This window comes from Mastomys coucha, unplaced genomic scaffold (genome assembly GCF_008632895.1).
Source record: "Mastomys coucha isolate ucsf_1 unplaced genomic scaffold, UCSF_Mcou_1 pScaffold5, whole genome shotgun sequence".
Lineage (NCBI taxonomy): Eukaryota > Metazoa > Chordata > Mammalia > Rodentia > Muridae > Mastomys > Mastomys coucha.
The window spans coordinates 81,267,137-81,288,923 of record NW_022196911.1 but is presented as its reverse complement, the minus strand read 5'-3'; the positions used below and the strand labels follow the sequence as shown (position 1 = coordinate 81,288,923).

Below are 21,787 nucleotides of genomic sequence, written 5' to 3'. Positions count from 1 at the left end.
AACTGCCTACGAACAGCAGCAAAGTTCTGAGTGACAGCAGTCAATCCATATGCACTCAGAACTATTCTTTTTTTCTCTTTTTTTTTGGGGGGGGGGTGGTTTCGAGACAGGGTTCCCCTGTGTAGCCCTGGCTGTCCTGGAACTCACTCTATAGACCAGGCTGGCCTCGAACTCAGAAATCCGCCTGCCTCTGCCTCCCAAGTGCTGGGATTAAAGGCATGTGCCACCACTGCTCGGCGAATTATATCTTTTAAATCAGTGGTTCTCAACATGCATGAGGGCCACTGTGCCTGACCAGAGCAGCTGTCTTACTGTTCCCTGAGCACAGCAGGTATATTTTCAGCTCAGGGTTTAGAAGCTCTGTTGTCTACTCATAGCCATCAAGCCTTTGCTCAATATCACCATGGTGACCTCCACAAACAGGATGGTAATTTAAAATTGAAATCATTTGAAGACATTTCCTAACTTCTTCCATTCTTTTTGATACAGGGTCTCAGGATATATACCTGACTGGACTTGAACCCACATACATCTCTCTCTAACTCTGGAGTATTAAAGTATTAAAGGTATGCAATACTACTGCCTGTATTCCCTCTCCTTCTTTAAATTTGTCAATAGCTGCAAAAAAAACAGACTTATTTTGATTTGTTCACCATAATTACTTGCTCTCAGAAGAGCCTCAACACATATATTAAAAATAATAATAATTAATTCACAGTGGATGAGTAAGTGACCATCTTACATGCATCAAATGAAAAGCAATGATAGTATATATAAAAAATGTCTTTGCTTTGACAAGTTTTTCTGTTTCTGTTTCTCTGGGAATAACTTCTTTGATTCTACATTTACCACCTAGTACACAAAAGCCCAAGATAACAGGTGAAAACAAAGATTCCACCATCCTTAAAGTCAATAAGATATACCAATATGCCAATAATTAATTCCTATATTCAAAAAAAGAGCAATACTGAGACTTACACCTGCAATAGCACTAAGCAGAACTTAAGAAATGCAGTTGTAGGTGGCTAGTTTGATAAGCGGTGGAGCTTAAGAGACAACTGCAGGTAAGGAAACACAAAATGAAGGGACCTTCCATGCATGAATGCCAAGTGGGGCTGAATCCTTGGTAAGATATGAGGGAAATCAGATTTGGGACATTCTCCACCCTAACAGCTAACAGCTTGGTAAGACACAATTTTCACCAGAGTTAGGGAATCATAATATGGTTAATTAAGGAAACAGTTTCAATAGCTTCTTTCAAATAAAATAGAGGTAACTGAAATGGGTGAAAGAAGAAAAAGTCATCAAAGATTCACTATTTCTGAATGACAAACCATTTGCAAATCTAGAAAAGGCTGTGTGCTCTGAGAATAAAAATTTTCAGTTATAAATAAATATAATTATTAAGGAAAAATGGTACTCTGGTACAGTCATGTTATGTTTTAAGGTGGTGTCATAGTGATAAGTAAAATCACATTAAGGTCACAGGTAATTGCAAAGCAGAGTTACGCATGGACAGCATGTGAGGACTCAGGAGCCGCAGCCCCTCCAGGTTATCATCTCAGGTACTATGGTTTACTGTGATAAGTGACTATTGCCCTGCCTCCAGCCACTGCTCATGTTACCGTCATGTGCTCTCCACAGTCACAGTGAAAGCTAAAGATTCCTATGCCTCCTCATGAATCTCAACATGAGAATACCTCATCTATTCTAAAGCCCAGACAGTGAGATTGGAAATGAAAGAGAGATTTATAAAGAATATACTTCAAGTAAATAAACATCCTCTGGAAAAATAAAAAAAAATTAAAATAAAAAGATAACATAATCCTAACCTAAACTGGATTGGCTCCAAAGAATGAAAAGGAAATACCCTATATCAATTGTTATTTAACAGTTTCCTTTACTTTGCTAAAATGAGCGCAGACAAACAACGCACAGCAGCCAAGACATGATTCATTTTCGAGATGAATCCCTCCCTGCTCCAAGGTTTACATTGTTTTTAACCAGCATCAGACTGTTTACCCACACAAACTGTAAATACATCATTTTTAGAACTAACCAACAACAATGCCCATTTTGTTTTGACATGGAAGACACAAAGAGAACATGAAGAGAAACAACCACTGCTCTGATTGAGATCTGTTCCTCTAAGACAAGAAATCCCAGAAAGAGTAAGGGTGAGCTACAAGAAGATGCCATGCAGTGTTGCCGGGAGAAAAGGCTGCATGTAGGGGCAAGTGGCCAGCTAAAAGCATAGGAAAAACAGGGTGAGTCTGCTAAAGAATAAATAGTAAGAAACTGCTTGAAGCATAAGTGACTCCCTGCTACAGAGGGAGATATCTGAAAGATGGGGTAGCACCTGACAGAATGAGTTCACATTTAAATGACATTTTATTTTACAGGAGTCTCTATGGTGGTCACCATAATCTCTCGATATAAAATACCTCAGTCTTAGAATATAGTCTTAAAATCAGACACTACTCAGGAGACCATGCAACTCTCCAGAAAATAAGTATCACCAAGTGAAGTCTCCCTTGGCTGGGGACGCTGGAGACTAAGACAGGAGGGTTATGAGTTCCAGGCCATTGTGGCTGTATTTGTGAGACCTTATAAACATGCAACAGAAGAAGAAAGCACCATAAATGGTCCACACACGGAAGGACTGAGAATTTCCAATCCAACATGAACATACATTTTTAACAATAAACATTAGAAAATGCTCATTGCATCATCAGAATTTGATGTTTCCAAACCAGAAACCACATGAGTATACATTAGTAACATCACGCACAATAACCAACAGCCAACAGCAGCATGTCTACACAGAGTGAGCAGGTGAGGCAGAACCTCGAACACTTCAAAACCAACTGAGTTAACTGGCAGCCTAAAACAACTCTGAGATAAGGAAGGGGGCAGGACATGGTCTGTAATCCCAGAGTCTAAGGAAGGGGCAGGACGTGGCCTGTAATCCCTGAGTCTAAGGTGGAAAGCACAAATTCAAAGTGAGCCAAGGATACAGTTTGAAGAGCAACCATCTTCCAAAATGAACAGAACTTATAAAATGAGATTAGAGAAACAAAACACATCAACAACATAAAGTCTACTTACATCAAATGGATGTACTTAAGGGTTGCTCTGGAGTAAAAGGATTTTCCAAATGCAAGTGGACACCATAAGAAGCCAGAACTATGGTCTAGTTTTTTAAAGAAGTGGGCAGGGAATGATTTTGGTGACGTTTCACTTTCTGATCAGGGTGATGGCATTTTGTCCTGCTGTAACATATGGGAGGAATCCCAGAGATCTTCCCTTAAACAAGTACACATATGATCACAAGTCTATTGCAACAACAAATATTTCTCACTGAACAGCCATACCAGGTCAGTACACTAAGAATGTTCTGGAGTACATACTTCCAATGTTATGAAGACAGACCAAATCTCAAACCAAATATCCCTTACATACTGAAAAAGTAAAGCAGTTAAAATACCATGAAAAAGATCACCCTGATCACTGTGGTTCATACTTATTAACTGATTTAATAAATATGAATTTCTTAACTATGCTCAGCACAAAAGAAGAAAAATTTGCATCTGATGCCATGTGATTGAGCAAGAAGCTATTGGGAAGCAGCATGAGAGGAAAGTGTTTACCATGCAGCGGGGAGCCAGAAGGGCTGCTGGACAGGCCTGGAACAGGACTACAGCGGCCGCCTTGCTTAGATGTCAGCTCTTGTTCAATCTCTTCCAGCCCAGCACTTTTCTGGAAACGGCTCATGCGATTCACTACTCGTGGTGACATGTGTGTGCGGACACAAGGCTGGCCACCATAAGGGTTGATGGGGAAAACGTGGGACGTGCCCCGGAGGGTACTGACCACCACCCAACGACAATCATTGCTGAAACAGATGTCCTGAACCTATGGAGGAGGAAAGAGACAAAAACAGCTGTAGTCACTCAGGTGTACCTACGGACAGGCATAAATGGAAATACAAATAGAAATGGTTGCCTCCTTAGCGGATTTGTGCAAAAATAGATCACAAATTTATAAAATATGTTATAGGTCACCAAAACTCCATGTGAGGATCAGATAAAACCTGGAGTGAAGGGCTCTATTCCCTGCTGTTTGAAGTGAGAGGCAAGAATCAGTACCTCCAGTACCAAGTACCAGCACCTGACCCATAGAGCTTTGTGAGACAGACGCCGCGTGTTCCAAGGCGAGCAGATGGCTCGCAGTAAGGGCCCTGCCACAAAAATAGGAGAGCCTGGGTGCAGAGCACCAGAACCTTTAAAATAAAAAGTTGGGTATGGCAGTGTATGGCTGTAACCAAAGGGGCTACTACAGTCAGGAGGAGGGGTCTGGGTGGATCCCAGGAGCTTGCTGCTAAGCTGGTCTAACAAATCAGTGAGCTCCAGCTCAGTTGGGTCCCTCATCTAAAATGATGAGGGGAGAAGGGAGGCAGTTGGAATCTACTTCTGGCCTACACACTCATACGGTACATTTTCCCAAAAGGTTTTCTATTAAATACAAAAGAGTAAATAATGCAGTCAATGTTAATAATTCAATCACTTGCTTAAGTCTAATGGCCTACCAAACAATTCACCAGGAATGAAGAGATGAGTGTTTTTGTATATGGTTCTCAGGAGACATGAGTCAGAAGACACATTGACTATCAATATAGTCACTGAAAGTAGAAAAGGCCTTAGAATTCTACATTAAACTGTCAGGACTTGAGGTGGCTATAGTTTAGAAGATTAACCACAGCTTGCATGTACGTATAAACACACACAAACACATACATACATTCAACTCAGGAAGATCTGCAATGAGTAAGAACAATGAGGAGGCCAATGACATGAAGGCTAAAAGTTCCAGAGCAATAAATGCTTTATAGTGAAGGTGCGGGATGGCGCATCCTGACTCTAAGTGATGGGATACACTACAGGCTGTGACGAGGAGGGTGTATCCAGAGATGTTTAACTGAAGGACAGAGACCCATAGGGAATGTGGGCGGCACTAGTCTGGGGTCCAGACTTATAAACAGAAGAGGGGTAATGAATCCATGCTTACTTTCTATTCCTCTGAGGTCGCACTGTGACCAGTCACATCCCACTCCTGCTACCCTGACTTTCCCACCATGGTCTGCACCCACCGTCAACTGTCAGGCAAAATAAACCCTTTCTGAGTTGCTTCTGGTCAGGTGTTTCATTACAGCAGTGAGAAAAGTAGCTCATAGTTGGTGAGAATACATGGTTGCTACAGAAAATCACATTAGAGACACACTTAAATCCAACACCCAGAGATGACTACTTATTATCTAGAAATACAAGTACTTCTTATTGCATGAGACATGCCTTGACTTAAACAAAGTTCACCATCACTGCCTCACCAACCATGGCAGATGCTTAGTAACAGCCTGCCCGGCATCTCCTCTCCTACAGGTGTCTATAGTGTAATCTGTGAGCCAATATCAGTTTGGGCAAGTCTCAGGTTCCTGATAACCGAAGTTGATAGCACTGGGGTCTGGGATGGTAAGGCTGGATGGGGTGGGGTAGCATGCACATGGATGGTAAGGCTGAGTCAGAAGAGGAGCCCCAAAAGTAAGAGGCACACTTGAGGAAGTACAGTAGACGACTTCTTACATTATGATGAGAACAACCCAGCTTTTTTAAAAAGTCTATTGCCTCTGTTCCCGGCTTATTGTAAAAAGCAGAGTATGGCTAATGGCTGAACTGGCAACCCCATGAGAGAAGGAGTGACGTGGGAGAGAGGCAAGCAGGAGGAAGAAAATGCTCCCTTCGATAAGAATTCTAAGATCAAAAAACCCCAAGTCTCTGTGCTAATTGACAGGCTTGGATTACTTTTTATTCATAAGTAAAGATTTCAAAATTAACTAAGATGTTAATTCTGTTTAGTCTTGAAGACTTTTAGCAGAGCTTCAAATAAGGAACTCGCTCTGTTGGTACTTTTCTGTCCTTGTATTTAATGAAAGAGATGAAAAGCAATCCTGGGACGGCTTGGGGAGGGTATCAAACAAGCCATAGGAAAGAGGGAAAAGACAATTTCGCCACGGTGCAGACCAGGAGCTCAACACTCTTATATTTCTAAGTTGGAAATATGAGCTTAGCCCCCAAGGATGTTAAATTTTTGATATTAATTTATTTGAAAAAACAACCACTATAAAAAACAGTGACTTTAAATTTTCTTTAGTACAACTATTAAAATTTTTCTTCATCAAAGACATGAAATCCTCCATGTTTTCTGGCAATAATCTAACCACAAATTAACAGAAATATAAAGGAATGGGGAGACTAGCATGGTCATTAAACAACACATTATTAAGTCACCCACACATCAAAGCAAAAGCCTCACAAACATTGACAGACACATGGGGACAAATGAAGATGAATCAGAATCTACAGCATGACCCCAGTGCAGCTTGGGAGAGTCACAGCCAAGGTCTATTTACCTCAGTGAGCAAGCTCTTACACCCAAGGAATCATCAGAAGAAGAAGAGAGAGACAACAAGAGTTCAAGTAGGAGAGTGACCAGGATGAGAGTGAAAACCAATGGTATGCAAAACAGAGAAAACCAAACAAATCAGGAACTATTCAAAGCTGGAGAGAGAGAGAGAGAGAGAGAGAGAGAGAGAGAGAGAGAGAGAGAGAGAGAGAGAGAGAGAGAGAGAGAGAGAGAGAGAGAGAGAGAGAGAGAGAGAGAGAGAGAGAGAGAGAGAGAAGAAAAGAAAATTGCTACCAGACTAGAAAAGGCATGAGAAGGGCACTCACAACTAAAGGATAGTATAGGGGTGACAGCCACACCCCAGCAGGCACTATGCAAGGAAAATAGCCATAACCTGAACATTTGTGTCTAAGTAAACTAACAAACTCAGAAAAATAAAGCAGTTCAACATTTCTAAACTGTCAGATACAGGAAAGGAGCTCAGAGCTTATCTGTTTGAGATAACACAGTGATTTTTCTGATTCAGCTACACCCTGACTGTGTGAAGTGTACAGGAGAGACCTCAGGTCTGAATCACCTACACCCTGACTGTGTGAACTGTACAGGACAGACCTCAGGTCTAATTCAGCTACACCCTGACTGTGTGAACTGTACAGGAGAGACATCAGGTCTGAATCACCTACACCCTGACTGTGTGAACTGTACAGGAGAGACCTCAGGTCTAATTCAGCTACACCCTGACTGTGTGAACTGTACAGGACAGACCTCAGGTCTAATTCAGCTACACCCTGACTGTGTGAACTGTACAGGAGAGACCTCAGCTCTGAATCACCTACACCCTGACTGTGTGAACTGTACAGGAGAGATCTCAGGTCTGAGGCCAGGTGACCATTCTCCATTCTACTAACATGAGAATGGTCCACTCAAATCTATGCACATCAAACTAAGTTTTGTTCTGTGAATTAATATCAGAAAAAGGTAAGAGACAAGTTACTTGAGGAGGGGGGAGATTGCACATCACTTGCTTTATGCTACTGGAGAAAAAGTTAAATCTCATCAAAAACAAAAACAAGGACTGGGGAGACGAATCAGCCGGTCACGAATATTCATTCATTTCCCCACCTCTCTCTCCATCTGCATGTGTGTGCATATATGTGTGTGCATATATGTAATAATAACTAAAATTTTAAAAGTTATAACAAAGAGAATTCCTGGTATTCCTGATCTGCAACTAAGTCCCAGGACAACAAGAACTGCACAGTGAGACAAAACACAAAAAATTAAAAGAAGCCAGATATAGTGGCATAAAACATATAATCTCAGCATTTGTGAGGTGGAGACAAGATGAGATTTCAAAGATAGTTTGGGCTACAAAAGGCCCTGTCTCAAACACATCAATAAACTCAACAAAAGACCCCAAAACATCTTTAAGAAGTGAGCACTCCCACAAACTGAGCAAGGTAGGTAGACAAGAGATAAACCTGCTACAATAAGGGATCAGTTAAGTATTTTAAAATTGGTAGTACAGACACAAATTATACATATTAAAAAAGTGCTACAAAATTGAATATACACATATTGGAAAAAATGGCTCCATGTAAATCTGGTTTATCTAAAAAGAGAATGGTAGAATCAATCAAATTTTGTATAATAATGTAGAACATTTTTCTCTGATGTTGTGAACATTATCAGGGTACATTAGAAGATTTATGGAATGTTCTAGTATTTTCTGTACAAGTGCACGTAAAACTATAATCACTTCAATTTAAAAACAGAATGTGTTGCCATGGGCCTGGTCCCTGTGACCAACTATCCATCCATAGCAGACATGAAGAAAGGGCAGACAGAAATGCCAGCGAGTGAGGTTGAAGCACAGCTTTGTACATGCTTGCTTATAGAAAGAAGGCACATCCTGCTGTGCATGGCTGCTCCCTGGACCCCACCACAGCCACTTGGAGCTGTGGCTCTGAGACCAAAGTCCTCAACCTAGCCACCCAGAGAGTGGATAGCATCAGCTCATTACGGTTGTCACTGGTACAACGGCTAAAGCTCACACTGAATATACTGCATTTCCATAAGGGGCACACATAGGAATGTGCAGGTAGAAGGGTGGGATCACACAGTTCAAATCAAGCAGCTACACACCACTGATGAGGTCTGAGGTGGTTTAAATGCTTGTTTCAGAAATCTTCACCACCCACAGGTTCACAACTGAACGCCTACCAGCCTTCCAGTTGTTGGTCTGTGCTGTCCAGCAAGACCAACAGGTAGTTCCATAAGGAACTCTGGATGCGACTAAGGCTCCTGAGACCTGAGGCACTATCTCAGCTCAACATCGCCACCTGCCCGAGGGAGAGGCTAAGTACATGTGCTTTCTTTTTTCTTTCTTTCTTTCTTTCTTTTTTTTTTTTTTAAGGTTAGCTATTTAAGGAGTTGCTCAGTTCTAACCAGGACTGAAGAACTGACTCAAGGAGGGCAGGGGCGTACTGGTTCCAATTTGAGACGGGCAACTGTGAAGGTGAAAGAGGTCAGAGAAGTGAGTGGGATCAAAGGCTCAAAGGCAAGTGGGTGATCTTAAGGCCCAGGCTCCTACATTGTCTTCTCTGCCAAGGGTTCAATAGCCACTTGACTCACAAAGCTCCCTCCCAAAGCTCATGATGCCTTGACTAAGATGTACACGATGATGTCCCACAGCCAGGAGAGTTGTGTAACCTCAGCAACCCAGGAAGACAGAGGTAAGCGGCAAGTGGCACTGGAGAATCAAAAACGGATTCAAATAGGCAAAAATTTGTCTTGCCTATTTGAATCAGAGAAAAACAAACAGTGAAACTGGGCCAAGCATGCCAGTTCACTTAATATTGCCTACAAATGCTCTTGGTTAACAAAGTGAGCCAGTCCAAAGGCAGAGGCAAGCAGAGATGTGCAGACTAAGTCCAGTAAACTGAAGAAGGGAAGACCCACAGTGACCCCCACTAGTACAACTAGAGAGAACTGCAAGGAATGGCACCTTGATCATAACCTGTGTGTTTGGACTTCTATGCAAGGTATGATCATGGTAACACACATCTCATGTCCCAGCTCACCAGAGGTGAGGAGGTGAGGATCAGGAGGAACACGTGGTCATCTACACACGGTTCCAAAGCCTGAGGTCCAGGACTGAATAAAAAAGAGCCAAATGGGGCCAGATAGATGGTTCAGCAGTCAAGGTACTTTCTGCCAACTCTGGTGGAGAAACACAGACAGAAAGAGAGAACTCACTCTGATTTCCACAAGAGCAAGCGTGCGAAAGCACATGCATGCACGCACAGGCACACGCGCACACTAAATAAATGAATAAATAAATAAATAAATAAATAAATAAATAAATAAATAAATAAAGTAAACCAAGCACAGGCATTCATTGCTCACTGCTCTCTGTGGACACGGGAGCAGCTGCCTCTATGTCCTGAGCCCATCTCTCTCCTATCATGATGGACTGTGGCCTCCAGAACTTCAGACAAAAATGAAGCCTTCTTTAGGTATCTTTTGTCAGTATTTTGTCACATCTACAAGAAGAGTAACTGATTTGCTAGGCAAGCACTCTGCCAACTGAACTTGCTGATGGTTCTTAAATAGAATCACAGATGCAAGGTAGCTCGTGTCTTCTCCTTCTAATGGATTTTCTTCAGTGTTTCACTTTAATGAGCCAAAATTTATAAATTGAGTGCTTTAATGGATTTTACTATTAGTGTCACATTTTAAAAATTTTGTGCCAAACCTAAGGGACATTAGTTTTTTTTTTTTTTTTTTTAGTTTCCTTAAAAAAGCTATGTGATCATTGGTTTCACACTTGTCCATCACTCCTCTGAGTAAGGAAGGTACTTTGTTGGCATATCAAGTAGTCATATATGTCACCATGGTCCCAATTATATGTATTTGTTTGGTGGTTTTTTGATTTGTATTGAGACAATGTATCCCTGGAGGAGCTAGAACTCAATATGAAGACTAGGGGGGACTTGCTGTTTTCTCTGCGTTTCCTTTCTGAATGTTGACATATTAGGCATGCATCATCATACCACACTGGATTCACATAAATTCAATAAGTCTTTCTACAGGTATATGCTACAGGGGAAGAAATCTGAGATTTCAATAAAAATTATGAAAAACTCAGAGGAAACTGACACTGTAAAGCTATAATGTATTCCACAGTCAGGCTTTTATTGATTTTCAGCAATGCTTTCTAGTTCTTCCAGGATGGATATAATGAAGTATTTTGGACACTGAGATATATTTAAATTATCAACTAACTGTTAGGAGAGAGTGAGAGAAACAGAGACACACACACAGAGAGAGAGAGAGAGAGAGAGAGAGAGAGACAGACAGACAGAGAGAGAGAGAGAGAGAGAGAGAGAGAGAGAGAGAGAGAAGGAGGGAGGGAAAGAGGAAGGGAAGGAAGGAAGGAGGGAGGGAGGGAGGGAGGGAGGGAGAGAGGGAGGGAGGGAGGGAGGAAGAGAAAGAGAGAGAGACAAAGAGTGAGCCCATCATTAACAATGAATGAGCTCAAAGTTTTGCCCATGCTAGGCAAACACTGTAACTGTTACCTCCACCCCAGCCCTTTTATCAGCCTTTGAGGCAGGGTCTTTCTGGTTTGCCCTTCTAAGTCACTAGGATTTTAGGCCTATACATCAGACTTGGTCTTTATGCACTAACTTTTACCTTTTAATGTTTTTAAAATAACTTATTGTGTGCTATTTTAAAAGAGAAATTTATATTTTCTGCCAAGCCAATCATGTCTTCCTTGCATATAGCTTTATTCTCTCATATCCTGATGACAGATGTGCCTTTCACATTTTCAGATGTCCCTGGCACATTTCTGGCATTTTCGTTCTTTCCAGTCCTGGGAATCTGTGACCTCAGTCTCCTAGAGCTGAATCTCATGAACACAGGGAGACAGCAAACTCAAGAGGAGTTCCCCTTGCCTGTCCTCAGTAAGCCCCAATGGAGCATGTACAGACTACCACTTTTCTACATAAATAACCTGAAGTTTAAAGAAGTAATCTGCTTATCTCAGCAAAATACATAGGGAAGTTGGAGGCACAGGGATGCAGAAGGAAGCTATGACAGAGTGTGTGTTTTCAGAGATGAGAAAGGGACAGAAACCAAACACAGGTGACAGTCTAGACCACCGATAATATACTAAGATGCCTGGGAACTGCACACTTCAATAGTTTGTGAACAATATCTTAATAAAATAGAAGTTTGACAGATATATATGAATGAATGGGATAACCAGTAAATCACAGGCTTACCATGAATTCCAAAACCACAGGGAAGAGGCATTTTCTGCATAAGCATAATAAGCTCACAGTGTTTGGAACAGCTAGACACTAAAAATTAAATTTTATCTCAAACAAAAATAGTTTTAAATGATAATTAGGTTCAGAACTAAAAAGGTATTAATCATACTACATTGTAAAACTGTTTTAATGTGAAAATATTTACATGCTTCAAAAATGAAATTGCTACTTATCAAATAAATTACAAAATGGCAAGGCAATGGTGTGCGTGAGTAATACATGACATGGTCTATGAACAACAAGGTATTGGTATGGAGGGTCGAGCAAGCCACGCTGGAGCCTACTGACAAGGTATCAGTGAGACTCACGCTGCTGCTGAGACAAGGGCATTCTCCTCAGAGCACATGTGCTTCAAGGGGAAAATTACTGTCAGATGCAGAGGATATTCCCAGTCAAAGACCACAAAACAACTTAATTCAGCGTAATTAGATCCATATACTTTTTTTATTCCCTTGCCTGATTAAAGTGCCCTTGGAGTTCTTGGAAGAATTCAGAATAATATGATTTTTCAAGTACTAAAAGATGGCCAGATAAATCATGTGCCAGACAGATTTCATGATCGGTATTAAAATTTTATCAGTTCAAAATAATTTCAGTAGGACTTTATAACGATTAATTTTATGGTTACCAACTTAGGTCCTTATATTTTATGTTTGTTTTTTAGAAATTCCAAATTACAGGGTAGACCCTGAGCAAAATCATTGTTAGCAATTTCTATTTTATTTGCCGACCTGATAAATGGACAAATGGTTGTCAATACCAAATATCAAGGGGGGTGGACACCACCCTAAGACCTATGAGATTATTATTCCTCACTGAACTTCTAGGTTTTAAGTTAAACAACAAATAATACTACTAGAAACAAGGCATTAAAAATGAGTCAGGTGCATAAACGTTCACAGTCTCAATGGTTTTGATGAGGCTGGGGGTTGCCTAAAAGCAAAGCGGGTTTTATAAAAGAGAACAGGAAATTGGACTGTGTATAGAGATACAAAATAAACACAAAAGATGCTTGTCTCACACTGTACCACTGCACAAAGAAAAGCATGAAGCTGGACATAAAGAAGTCAGTTCCACAGTAAAGAATGCTCAAGACGTGACAGATATGTTAAGACAAGTCTGAGACATATTCAAGGCCTGTCAATAGCTGCCCACTTTCCAAATCTGGACCGCTCTAAATGCTAACATAACTATTGAGCAAGATATGCCTTTTAAAGAATAAAATAAAATATTGGTATCCTGACCAAATACTTAGCAGAACTGAAGACCTGTTATCCCAACAGAGGAAGGAGGCTTGCAGGCCAGCCTAGAGAACACATGACACCCCAGCTCAAAAGCCAGTCTACCTCAGAATAGAGTGAGAAGAATATCAACTCCTGTCACAACTGGGGAAGACTCCACAGAAGAAATGGGCTGAGGTATTCAATGTGCTGAGATCATAAATAGCCAGGAAATAATGAGCAGTTCCTGAAACAAACAGACTTAAAATGCAACAGCTCACTCTTTTGGGTTAAATCCTTCTGCTACTTGTTGAACCAACAACAAATGACATTGTGCTGGGGTTTGACAGTTCAAAGGGCAGAACTATTTTTCCTTAGTCTTTTAGAGGCTTCTTATGGCTATGAAAGAAGATGTTCTCCTTTGCAGTAGACGCGTGCTCATGGGCTGGCAGGGCCATGCTGACCATCAAGAGCTGGGCAGGGCCGAGTTCAGAGGTAGAGTGTTTGCCAGGCATTGTAAAAGGTCCTGAGTTTGACTGCTGGTCCAGCAAAAAATAAAAATAAATAAAAATGAGAGAAAATATGTCTGCTTACTAAAAGCCTAAAATATACAGGAATCAATAAGGAACAACTTATTTTTAAAATAAAATCCTAGTATTTATTGAGACAGACAAGGATCATAAGGTTAAAATAGTTTGCCATATTACAAAATAAAGCATCTCTAGCTGTGCCTCCTGGCCTCCCACTCCCTTTCACATGCGCATTAACAAGCTGGTGTCAAAGCACACGGAGCCTCAGCTGGTTCCCTTGGCTTTCATCTCACCATGGCTAGCTAGTATCCTAACAATGATGAATTCTAAACTGTAGCTTTCTGTGGTGATGGCTGGGATGCACAGAGCCACCAGCCTGGGAAAACAAATCACCATGAGATTTTATGCTGCTAAGAAGAAGAAAACAGGGTGCCTGCATTGTGATGTTACAAATATTGCCAGGCATGTTGGTGGTGCATGTCTTTAATTCCAGCACTTAGGAGGCAGAGGCAGACAGATCTCTGTGAGTTCAAGAACAGACTGGTCTACAGAGTGAGTTCCAGAACAGCCAAAGCAACCCAGTGAAACCTGGTCTCAAAAAACAAAATGAACAAAAAATAAAACTGAATACATGTAAGGGTCCTGGTATAGTACCTGATAAAATAGTCACTAGATTCTATACAAGAAAGTATTGTGAAATGCATGCTGCATAGTATTTACATATCTGTATGCATAAATGTTTAAAAATTAACTCCTGCATACTATGGTGGTACACAGCTGTAATCCAAGCACTGGGGAAGTAGAGGCAGGAGGGTCTGGAGATCAAGGCTAAACATAGCTACACAGCAAGTTCAAAGCCAATCTGTAATGAGACCCTGTCTCAAAATACATAAACAAATGAAAACACGCACTTAAAAGAAAATATGTATGTATTTACAATACTGGCCAATTTACATAAGAAAGCATAAACAAACACAAAGTGACTAGCAAAAAGGTCCTCTGAATAAGACATCACCTGGCAGCAGGGTTTCCTTTGGCACAAAAAAGGGAGACAGGATAAAGAATAAGATCAGGCTGATCTACTCATGTGTCAACATTTTTTAAAAGATAACTTTATTATTTAACTGTGTGGATGTGCATGAGTGTCACATGAGTGTATGCAGGTGCCCACTGGCTCTCCCTGACCTTCTCCTGTGGCTGCAGGAGGCTGTGAGCTGCTCGGTGTGGGTTCTAGGATCTGAACATAGGCACACTGAAGAACAGCAAGAACCATGTCTCTGGTCCTCAATAACAATAAGGATCTAACCCAAAAAAGTGAGCTGTCGCATTTCAAGTCTGTTTCTTTCAGGAACTGCTCATTATTTCTTATGCATTCATTAGATAGAGTAGGTACCTTTGCATAATTTACTAGAACTTACTCTAATACAGAGAATATTGTTTTCTTATAAATACTAATCTCCAAATTGATATGAATCTCCAGTTACCTCAAATGCCATACCGCACCGAGAAATCAATCCCTTCTGGGAGAGCACACACTTACTTTGGCCTCGGTCTCTCCCCTGTGAAGCGTGTACAGATGATGGACAGCACACTGTGATGAAGACCAAGGATGAGTCAGGATTTGGAAGACATGAAAGTCATGGCCAAGAGTATCTGTTGTAACTAAAAGCATTCCTGGAAGATAAAAAAAACAAAGGACAAAAACAAAAGGGATTATGTATGTGGATAAGATATTTACAGAACAACCAGTGCTATTCTTAAGTATTATGAATTATAACATAAAATAATTAAAATAAAGCGCATTCTTTCTATAGCATCACACCAATGTCAACAGAGTGGAGTTACTAAACAGAGGAAGCAGGATAGATATTCTTTATGAAAAGCAGGAAGAAACTTTACATCCAAAATTTACAAAATTCTCAGCAACTGTCAGAATATCTCGAGGCTTGGGAAGTTGGCTGGGCTGGTGTGGGATGTGATGGTTTTTACCTGGATGAGTTCAAACCCCCAGAATTCGTGTAAAAATGCCCAGCCTGGTGGTGCACCACTGAAGACATGGAATAGGAGGATCCCTGAATTCACCAGCCAGTCTAGCCTAAGTGGTGGGCTCCAGGCCAGCAAGAGACCCTGCCTCAAAGGAAGTGGCTAGTGCCCTGAGCACAGCAGCCAATACCGCCTCTGACTTAGATGCACCTGCACATATAATGCACCTGCACATCTAATGCACCTGCATATATAATGCACATGCACATCTAATGATACTAATGAAACTGGTGTCATTTACTCAATTAAAAATAGCCATTACTGTTAGTCAAGATACAGAGGCAGAGGGATCATTTGTACCCAGGAATTCAAGACCAGCCTGGACAAAAGCTGAGATCCTATCCTGTCCCTAAAATAAACAAACAAAAGACACGCGCACACACATGAATGTACACAGGCATAAATAGGTGTGATTTTTGTAATTAATACAGTAAAAAGTAATCTCTACCCTTACACAGAATTAACAGAAACTGCCAACAGTACTTTCTATAGAGTATAATCTTGACGTTGAAAAGGTGTCGTGGTCATGAGTTACAAAGATGTCCTAGTTTCATGTTTTAAGCCAGTTAATCAAGAAATAACACACTTATCCAATTTCCAGAGGCAAAGGACAAAGTTACAAAGGGCTATTGCTTAGTAAGCGGGATTTGTGTGTGTGCATCTCTCTGTGTGAATATTTAAACTATGTCTGCAGAGTTCCTGCTTTATACACAAAAGTCTCTGAGTTAAATCTCCACCATGAAAATCACATTAATAAACAAAGCTGTTGTCCCCACATAGAACACAGAAATTGCATGGTTATACACAGGTATATACTGTGTAATTAAATCAGGTTAAACTCTTGACCCTTCATCATGTCTGTATGGGGAAGACTTTGTGAACATGCAGTCTCATTCTGTCCCCTGCAGTTACACTGCCATCCATAGCACAGCAACCTCCTGGTAGTCTCGGGTCACCAATGCATATGAGACTGCAGATGCCATCTGTGAGACTGCTTGTCGTTTGTGCTTCTGTGCCTGTCTACTTCAAACAGCAATGCGCCCATCTTTTTCCTGAATATTATTCCTTCATGTTTAGGAGTCCCTGTATTAATTGCTAACCTGAATTCTGAAATGTGATCCTCCTGCCTGGGAATACAGGAAAAGCCAGTGCATGCTGCTTCCCTCTTTAGAATTATTACCAACCACTGGCATCTATAATCCGAAATTAATTTAATTATTTCATTTACTACATTCTCATGTTGTACATTAATTAGTGGAGTGGAATTTAAGTTCATGTTGATTAATTTATCTGCCTGTCTCCTTACTTTTTCTTTGCTTGAGTATAAGAACGTTTATTTCTATTTTGGATTCTTACTATACTACTACTACTATTACTACTACTATCATTATCATCATCATCATCATCATCATCATCATCATCATCATCATCATCATCATCATCATCATCATAATCATGTTTGTCAAGACAGGGTTTCTCTGTGTAGCCCCGAATGTCCTGGAAATTACTCTGTGGACCAGGCTGGCTTCCAACTCAGAGATCCCCCTGCCTCTGTCACATCCCCAAAGCTCATACATCTTTAGAATAATGACATAAGAATGCTGGAAGAAAGACATGTTCCACCACAGCCTGGCTCTTTAGAATTATTTTTAAATGGGCTGGGGAAGAATGAGAACAGTTTCCAGCTACCATAAATTAGCAATTGAGTTTCCCATATTTGATGAAATCGCAGGGTTGATAGACCCATGGTGCAATAGATGAAAGGGGCTTTCTTGATCATGCTATCTCCCCTTCCAGAGAAATAAGAAAAACTTTGTTTTAATATTGAGCTTTTTGCTTAAATCTGTGGTTTTGAGGGATAATCCCTTTCTACTCTAAACTGACTGTACCGGAGTGCATGCTCCACACACCTCGCTTGCAGGGTCTGTCCTTTGGTTTTTATTGTGTAGACTGCTGTGCTGCCACACAGTATGAAGGGCATGAATAAGTGGCACTAAGCCAAGGGCTATCACTAGCATGCGAGGATACAGTCCATCTGAAGGTGCGAGTTCCCTGACTAGCCATTTTTCTGGCTATATACATTTTAATTGGTGAAAAGTACCAACTATTATATTAATTTAATAATGAGTAATTATTACTTAATACATACGTTAGCTTTCCTCCCACCCTACCTAGTTATGGACATGAGGAGCCCTCACACACCTGTCTGAGAGCCACCCTATGTGCATCTACACTCTGTCACAGCCATGCTTTGTACTGGAGCCATGCTTTCCCTACTCCTGCTTTCTGTTCAGTCACAGTAAGTTTGAATAACCTCAACTCAACTGCTATCTTCTTTTCTACCTTTCCGCAAAAATCAGTTTGGAGCACAAATAACAGAAACATTATTATAATGGGAGAAAAAGAGAGAGAAGCTTGTATTTATAGTAAATGTACACTTGCAACATTCTCCTCAGAATGAGCATTTAAATAAAGGCTGACCGATGTGAATGGCAATCACACTTGAGCATTTGAAATATTGATCTTTCTAGTGGTTTCTATGTCAACCACTCTTGCAGAGCAATACTCCTTACACGTGCACCTCTATGCATGTGGAGCCTACCTCAGATGCTGAAATCTTCCATTCATCCAAACTTGGCTTTCTAGTCCATACATGAGTTTATATGCTTCACAAAACTTTTGGAACATAAACACTTGAAAGGGCGGGGAAAAGGAAGAAACAGCTAGAGTATTTCTACAGAATCCAGTGATCTTTTAATGTACAATTTCCTGTTACTTACATACTGAAAAGGAAACAGCAAGCTCTCTTTTTTTCTGGAAAACAAGTTTTAAAGCACATATACATAAAAGGAAAAAGTCATACAGCATAGGCTGCGGCTTGAGAACTATTTATGCAGCATCAGAAGACTAAACCAGACGCTGGCCTGGCCATAAACTAAACCCACGCCCCGAACGAGGTGCCAAGCCACAAAAAGCATTTGCGTCATCTGGGAATACAAGGAAAAGAAGGGCTTCTAATTATAGGGCCTGGAAGCGGAAGCCCAGAGTGATCAGCTATTTAGGCGCTGCTGTGTGTTTATCTGGAAGCTTCCTCTCCCTCACTCAAAGCCTCAAGTTTGATAGATGAGCTTCAGTGTTGGAGGGTGGGGACTGAAGCTGCGAGGGTACGCGGTGTTCTCTAGAGTCTGAGGAGCTGCAGAAGAACGAACGCTAAGGCTGTTGTGGCTTTTTCAGAGCTAAGTCTTTCAAATGGGCAAAGCTGGTTAGACCAAAGAGTGAAATTAAAGGCTAGCAAAACAGCAGTGAGCACAGGCTATAAAGTCTTGGAAACATGATGTCTTTTTTTTTTCAAAATCCTATTTATAACACCTATCTAATTGAGTGGTTTTTCATCATGTACACACATGAAAAGTCAAAGACAAATTACCAGTTATTCACACTTTCTTCCAAAAGAGTCATAAGCACTGAGGACAGGGTCAGACACAAGTCTTTACGGGACATCACACTACAGTACTCATAAAACAAGATTTACCAATAAACTTTCAATGGCAAATAGTCGAATTTGTAAAAATAAATAAATAAAAACTAGAATCTTAGTATTGATAGAAATCCTCAATCAGCTCAAGTTCATCACAACAATGGTCTCAAAGCTCAAAGTCACCAAGTATACAGCATCCATTTCTTAACTCCTCCTCTCCAACCACCCCCAGGTGTGTGCCGCCGCCCCCCCCCCCCCCCCCCCCGGCTTTGGTCTTGTTGTTTGTTTGTTTGCCATGTTGTAGCTAGAGCCACATACTATGCAAGCTCCCTCTTTCTGTCCTAAACATCTATCTAGCCCTAGAGCATGAATTTCTCCAGCAGTCATAGAAGCATGTTACTTTTTAAAGACACTGATAATCAAACCCATCAATGTACTCTTCCGATTTAGGAGACAAGAATGTAAATCTTTATAAAACACACTACAAAACATCCTGTGAGAAACACTGAAGTAAACAGAGCTAAGAAAACAACAGAGATGATTGATTTGATGCCGTTCCTAGAGTTGTCTATATCTGTAACCAACATAGGTTCAAACTAAAGACAATATTACATACAAATATTTGTGGGTTTTTTTGTGTGCTTTTTTTTTTTTTTTTTTTTTTTTTTTGGCTTTTTGAAGACAGGGTTTCTCTGTGTAGCCCTGGCTGGCCTTGAACTCAGAAATCTGCCTGCCTCTGCTTCCCAAGTACTGGGATTATAGGCGTGTGCCACCACTGCCCAGCTCAAACATTTTATTTTTGACTCATTTTTTCTTTAATGTACATCCAGCCACCTAACCTCAGCAGCTGGAGAATAAAATGTTGAACTCTGAAGTTTTTTTAGGATTATGGAAGTGCTTCTGGCTCTCCCTTAGGTTTCAGTGTTGAGTACTGTGACCTGGGCATGCCTGCACAAACCTAATCCCAGGCCTCAGGCCTGAGCTGCACAGCAAGAGCCTATCCCAGCACCCCCAAAATAATTATTGTAATGTTACAATCCGCAATAGGCCTATGTTATCAACTAGAAATTTTAATATACTTATATTTAAGTATATGTTTATAAGTTCCTTATTTTTCCAAATATTTAAGTTATTCTTACGATGCATCAGAATATATTCTTAATTTCCTGAGCCTTATTACAATGAATGTATTCATTCTTAACTGCTCATTTTTATGAGGCTACTACATCAACACAGTTATTATCAAAACTAATACAGAGGAATCAGAAATGTAGCCCTAATGTGTACAATTGTCCATCCCCTCCCTATCACCAGGCTGACCACAGACTTCTTTCCTGAAATGAATTCATACTGCCTACTTTAGAACTGAGATGATATATAAGACCTTGTTAAAAAGCACTCACACAGGATTTGCTGGGACTACTCACCAGAAGCAACAGCAGCTTGTTCACTTGCTTACATCACAGAATAGGACATGCTGCCATCTCCGTATCCACTCTCCAGTGGTTCTCCTTTTCTGAACACTGTCACTCAAACTGCTACTTATTCAGTATTCAACACTATTTTCTGTGTGGCTGTTTCATTTCTCTGAGTTAATTATGTAAAGGCAAGATGCTGTGGTCAGATATTAAATGCTTGACTCAACTAGACAATGCCAAACTGTGTTTTGAAAATGACATTCATCTTGTATTTCAGCCATTGTATGCTTTTTTAAATTGTAGTCACTCCAGTGGCTAATCTGTTGTTTCCTGGGTTTAGTTTGCATGTTTCCACTCTATGGATATTTACATCACCATGACTTTCACAAATTTCAAACTGAGTTTTCTTTTCACATATCTGTATCTGCTTAAAATTTATTTTACTATTTTTAATTATGAGCAAGCAGAGACACATGAGTGTAAGTGCCCTCTGAGTCCACAGGACAGCACTGGATTCTCGGAGCTGCCTTTAATTTTTGATGACAGCTAATTTTGTGACAGTGAGAGGCAATTTTCCCTGTCTCTGTGTCAAAGGCTATATAACCTGCACTCTCTTTTTTGAAGTTTCCCTGTCTTAGATTTAAAATTCTATGATCTATTCCAAGTTGATTGTATGTATGTTTTTAATTAAAGGAATATCCTGTTTTTCCAGCCAAATTCACTAAGAACATTATACTTGTCTTGATAAATTAATTTCTATTTTTCTCAAAAATTAATAGATTAATTATTCTATTCCAATATGTCTGTGTTTAACGATACAGTATTTTCTTCTGTACTATAAATAAATAGTTTAGGTCTTTATTCATCTTTTACATGATTAGTTTGAGTAATTTTATATTCTTTGCAACTCCATATAAAATCAGACATTATCAGCCAGAAATTATGCCACATGTCAGCAATCCCAGAACATGCAGAGGGGCAGAGCTCTGTGGATTCAAGGCAGACTCAGTCTACAAAGCAAGTTCCAGGCCAGACAAAGCTGCACAGTGAGACCTTGTCAGAGACAGGAAAGAGAGGATGAGAGCAGGGAGACAGAGGGGAGAGGAGGAGAGAGATGGAAGAGGAGGGAGACAGAGGGGAGAGGAGGGAGACAGAGGGGATAAGAGGAGACAGAGGGGAGAGGAAGAGAGACAGAGGGGAGAGGAGGAGACAGAGGGGAGAGGAAGAGAGACAGGGGGGAGAGGAGGAGAGACAGAGGGGAGAGGAGGAGACAGAGGGGAGAGGAAGAGAGACAGAGGGGAGA

At 40.6% G+C, this 21,787-nt stretch overlaps 1 protein-coding gene across 12 annotated transcripts in view; it reads right to left on the bottom strand.

Moving 5' to 3' along the window:
* Bcas3 (BCAS3 microtubule associated cell migration factor) overlaps nucleotides 1-21,787 on the bottom strand; it is a 484,435-nt gene that overhangs the window by 320,474 nt on the left and 142,174 nt on the right. For all 12 annotated transcript variants that reach the window (XM_031354430.1, XM_031354434.1, XM_031354429.1 and 9 more), the window contains 2 exons: nucleotides 15,086-15,219; nucleotides 3,651-3,915 (listed from right to left, as the gene is read on the bottom strand). In XM_031354430.1, the coding sequence (XP_031210290.1) occupies nucleotides 3,651-3,915; nucleotides 15,086-15,219 (399 nt within the window). The remainder of the gene's footprint in view (nucleotides 1-3,650; nucleotides 3,916-15,085; nucleotides 15,220-21,787) is intronic.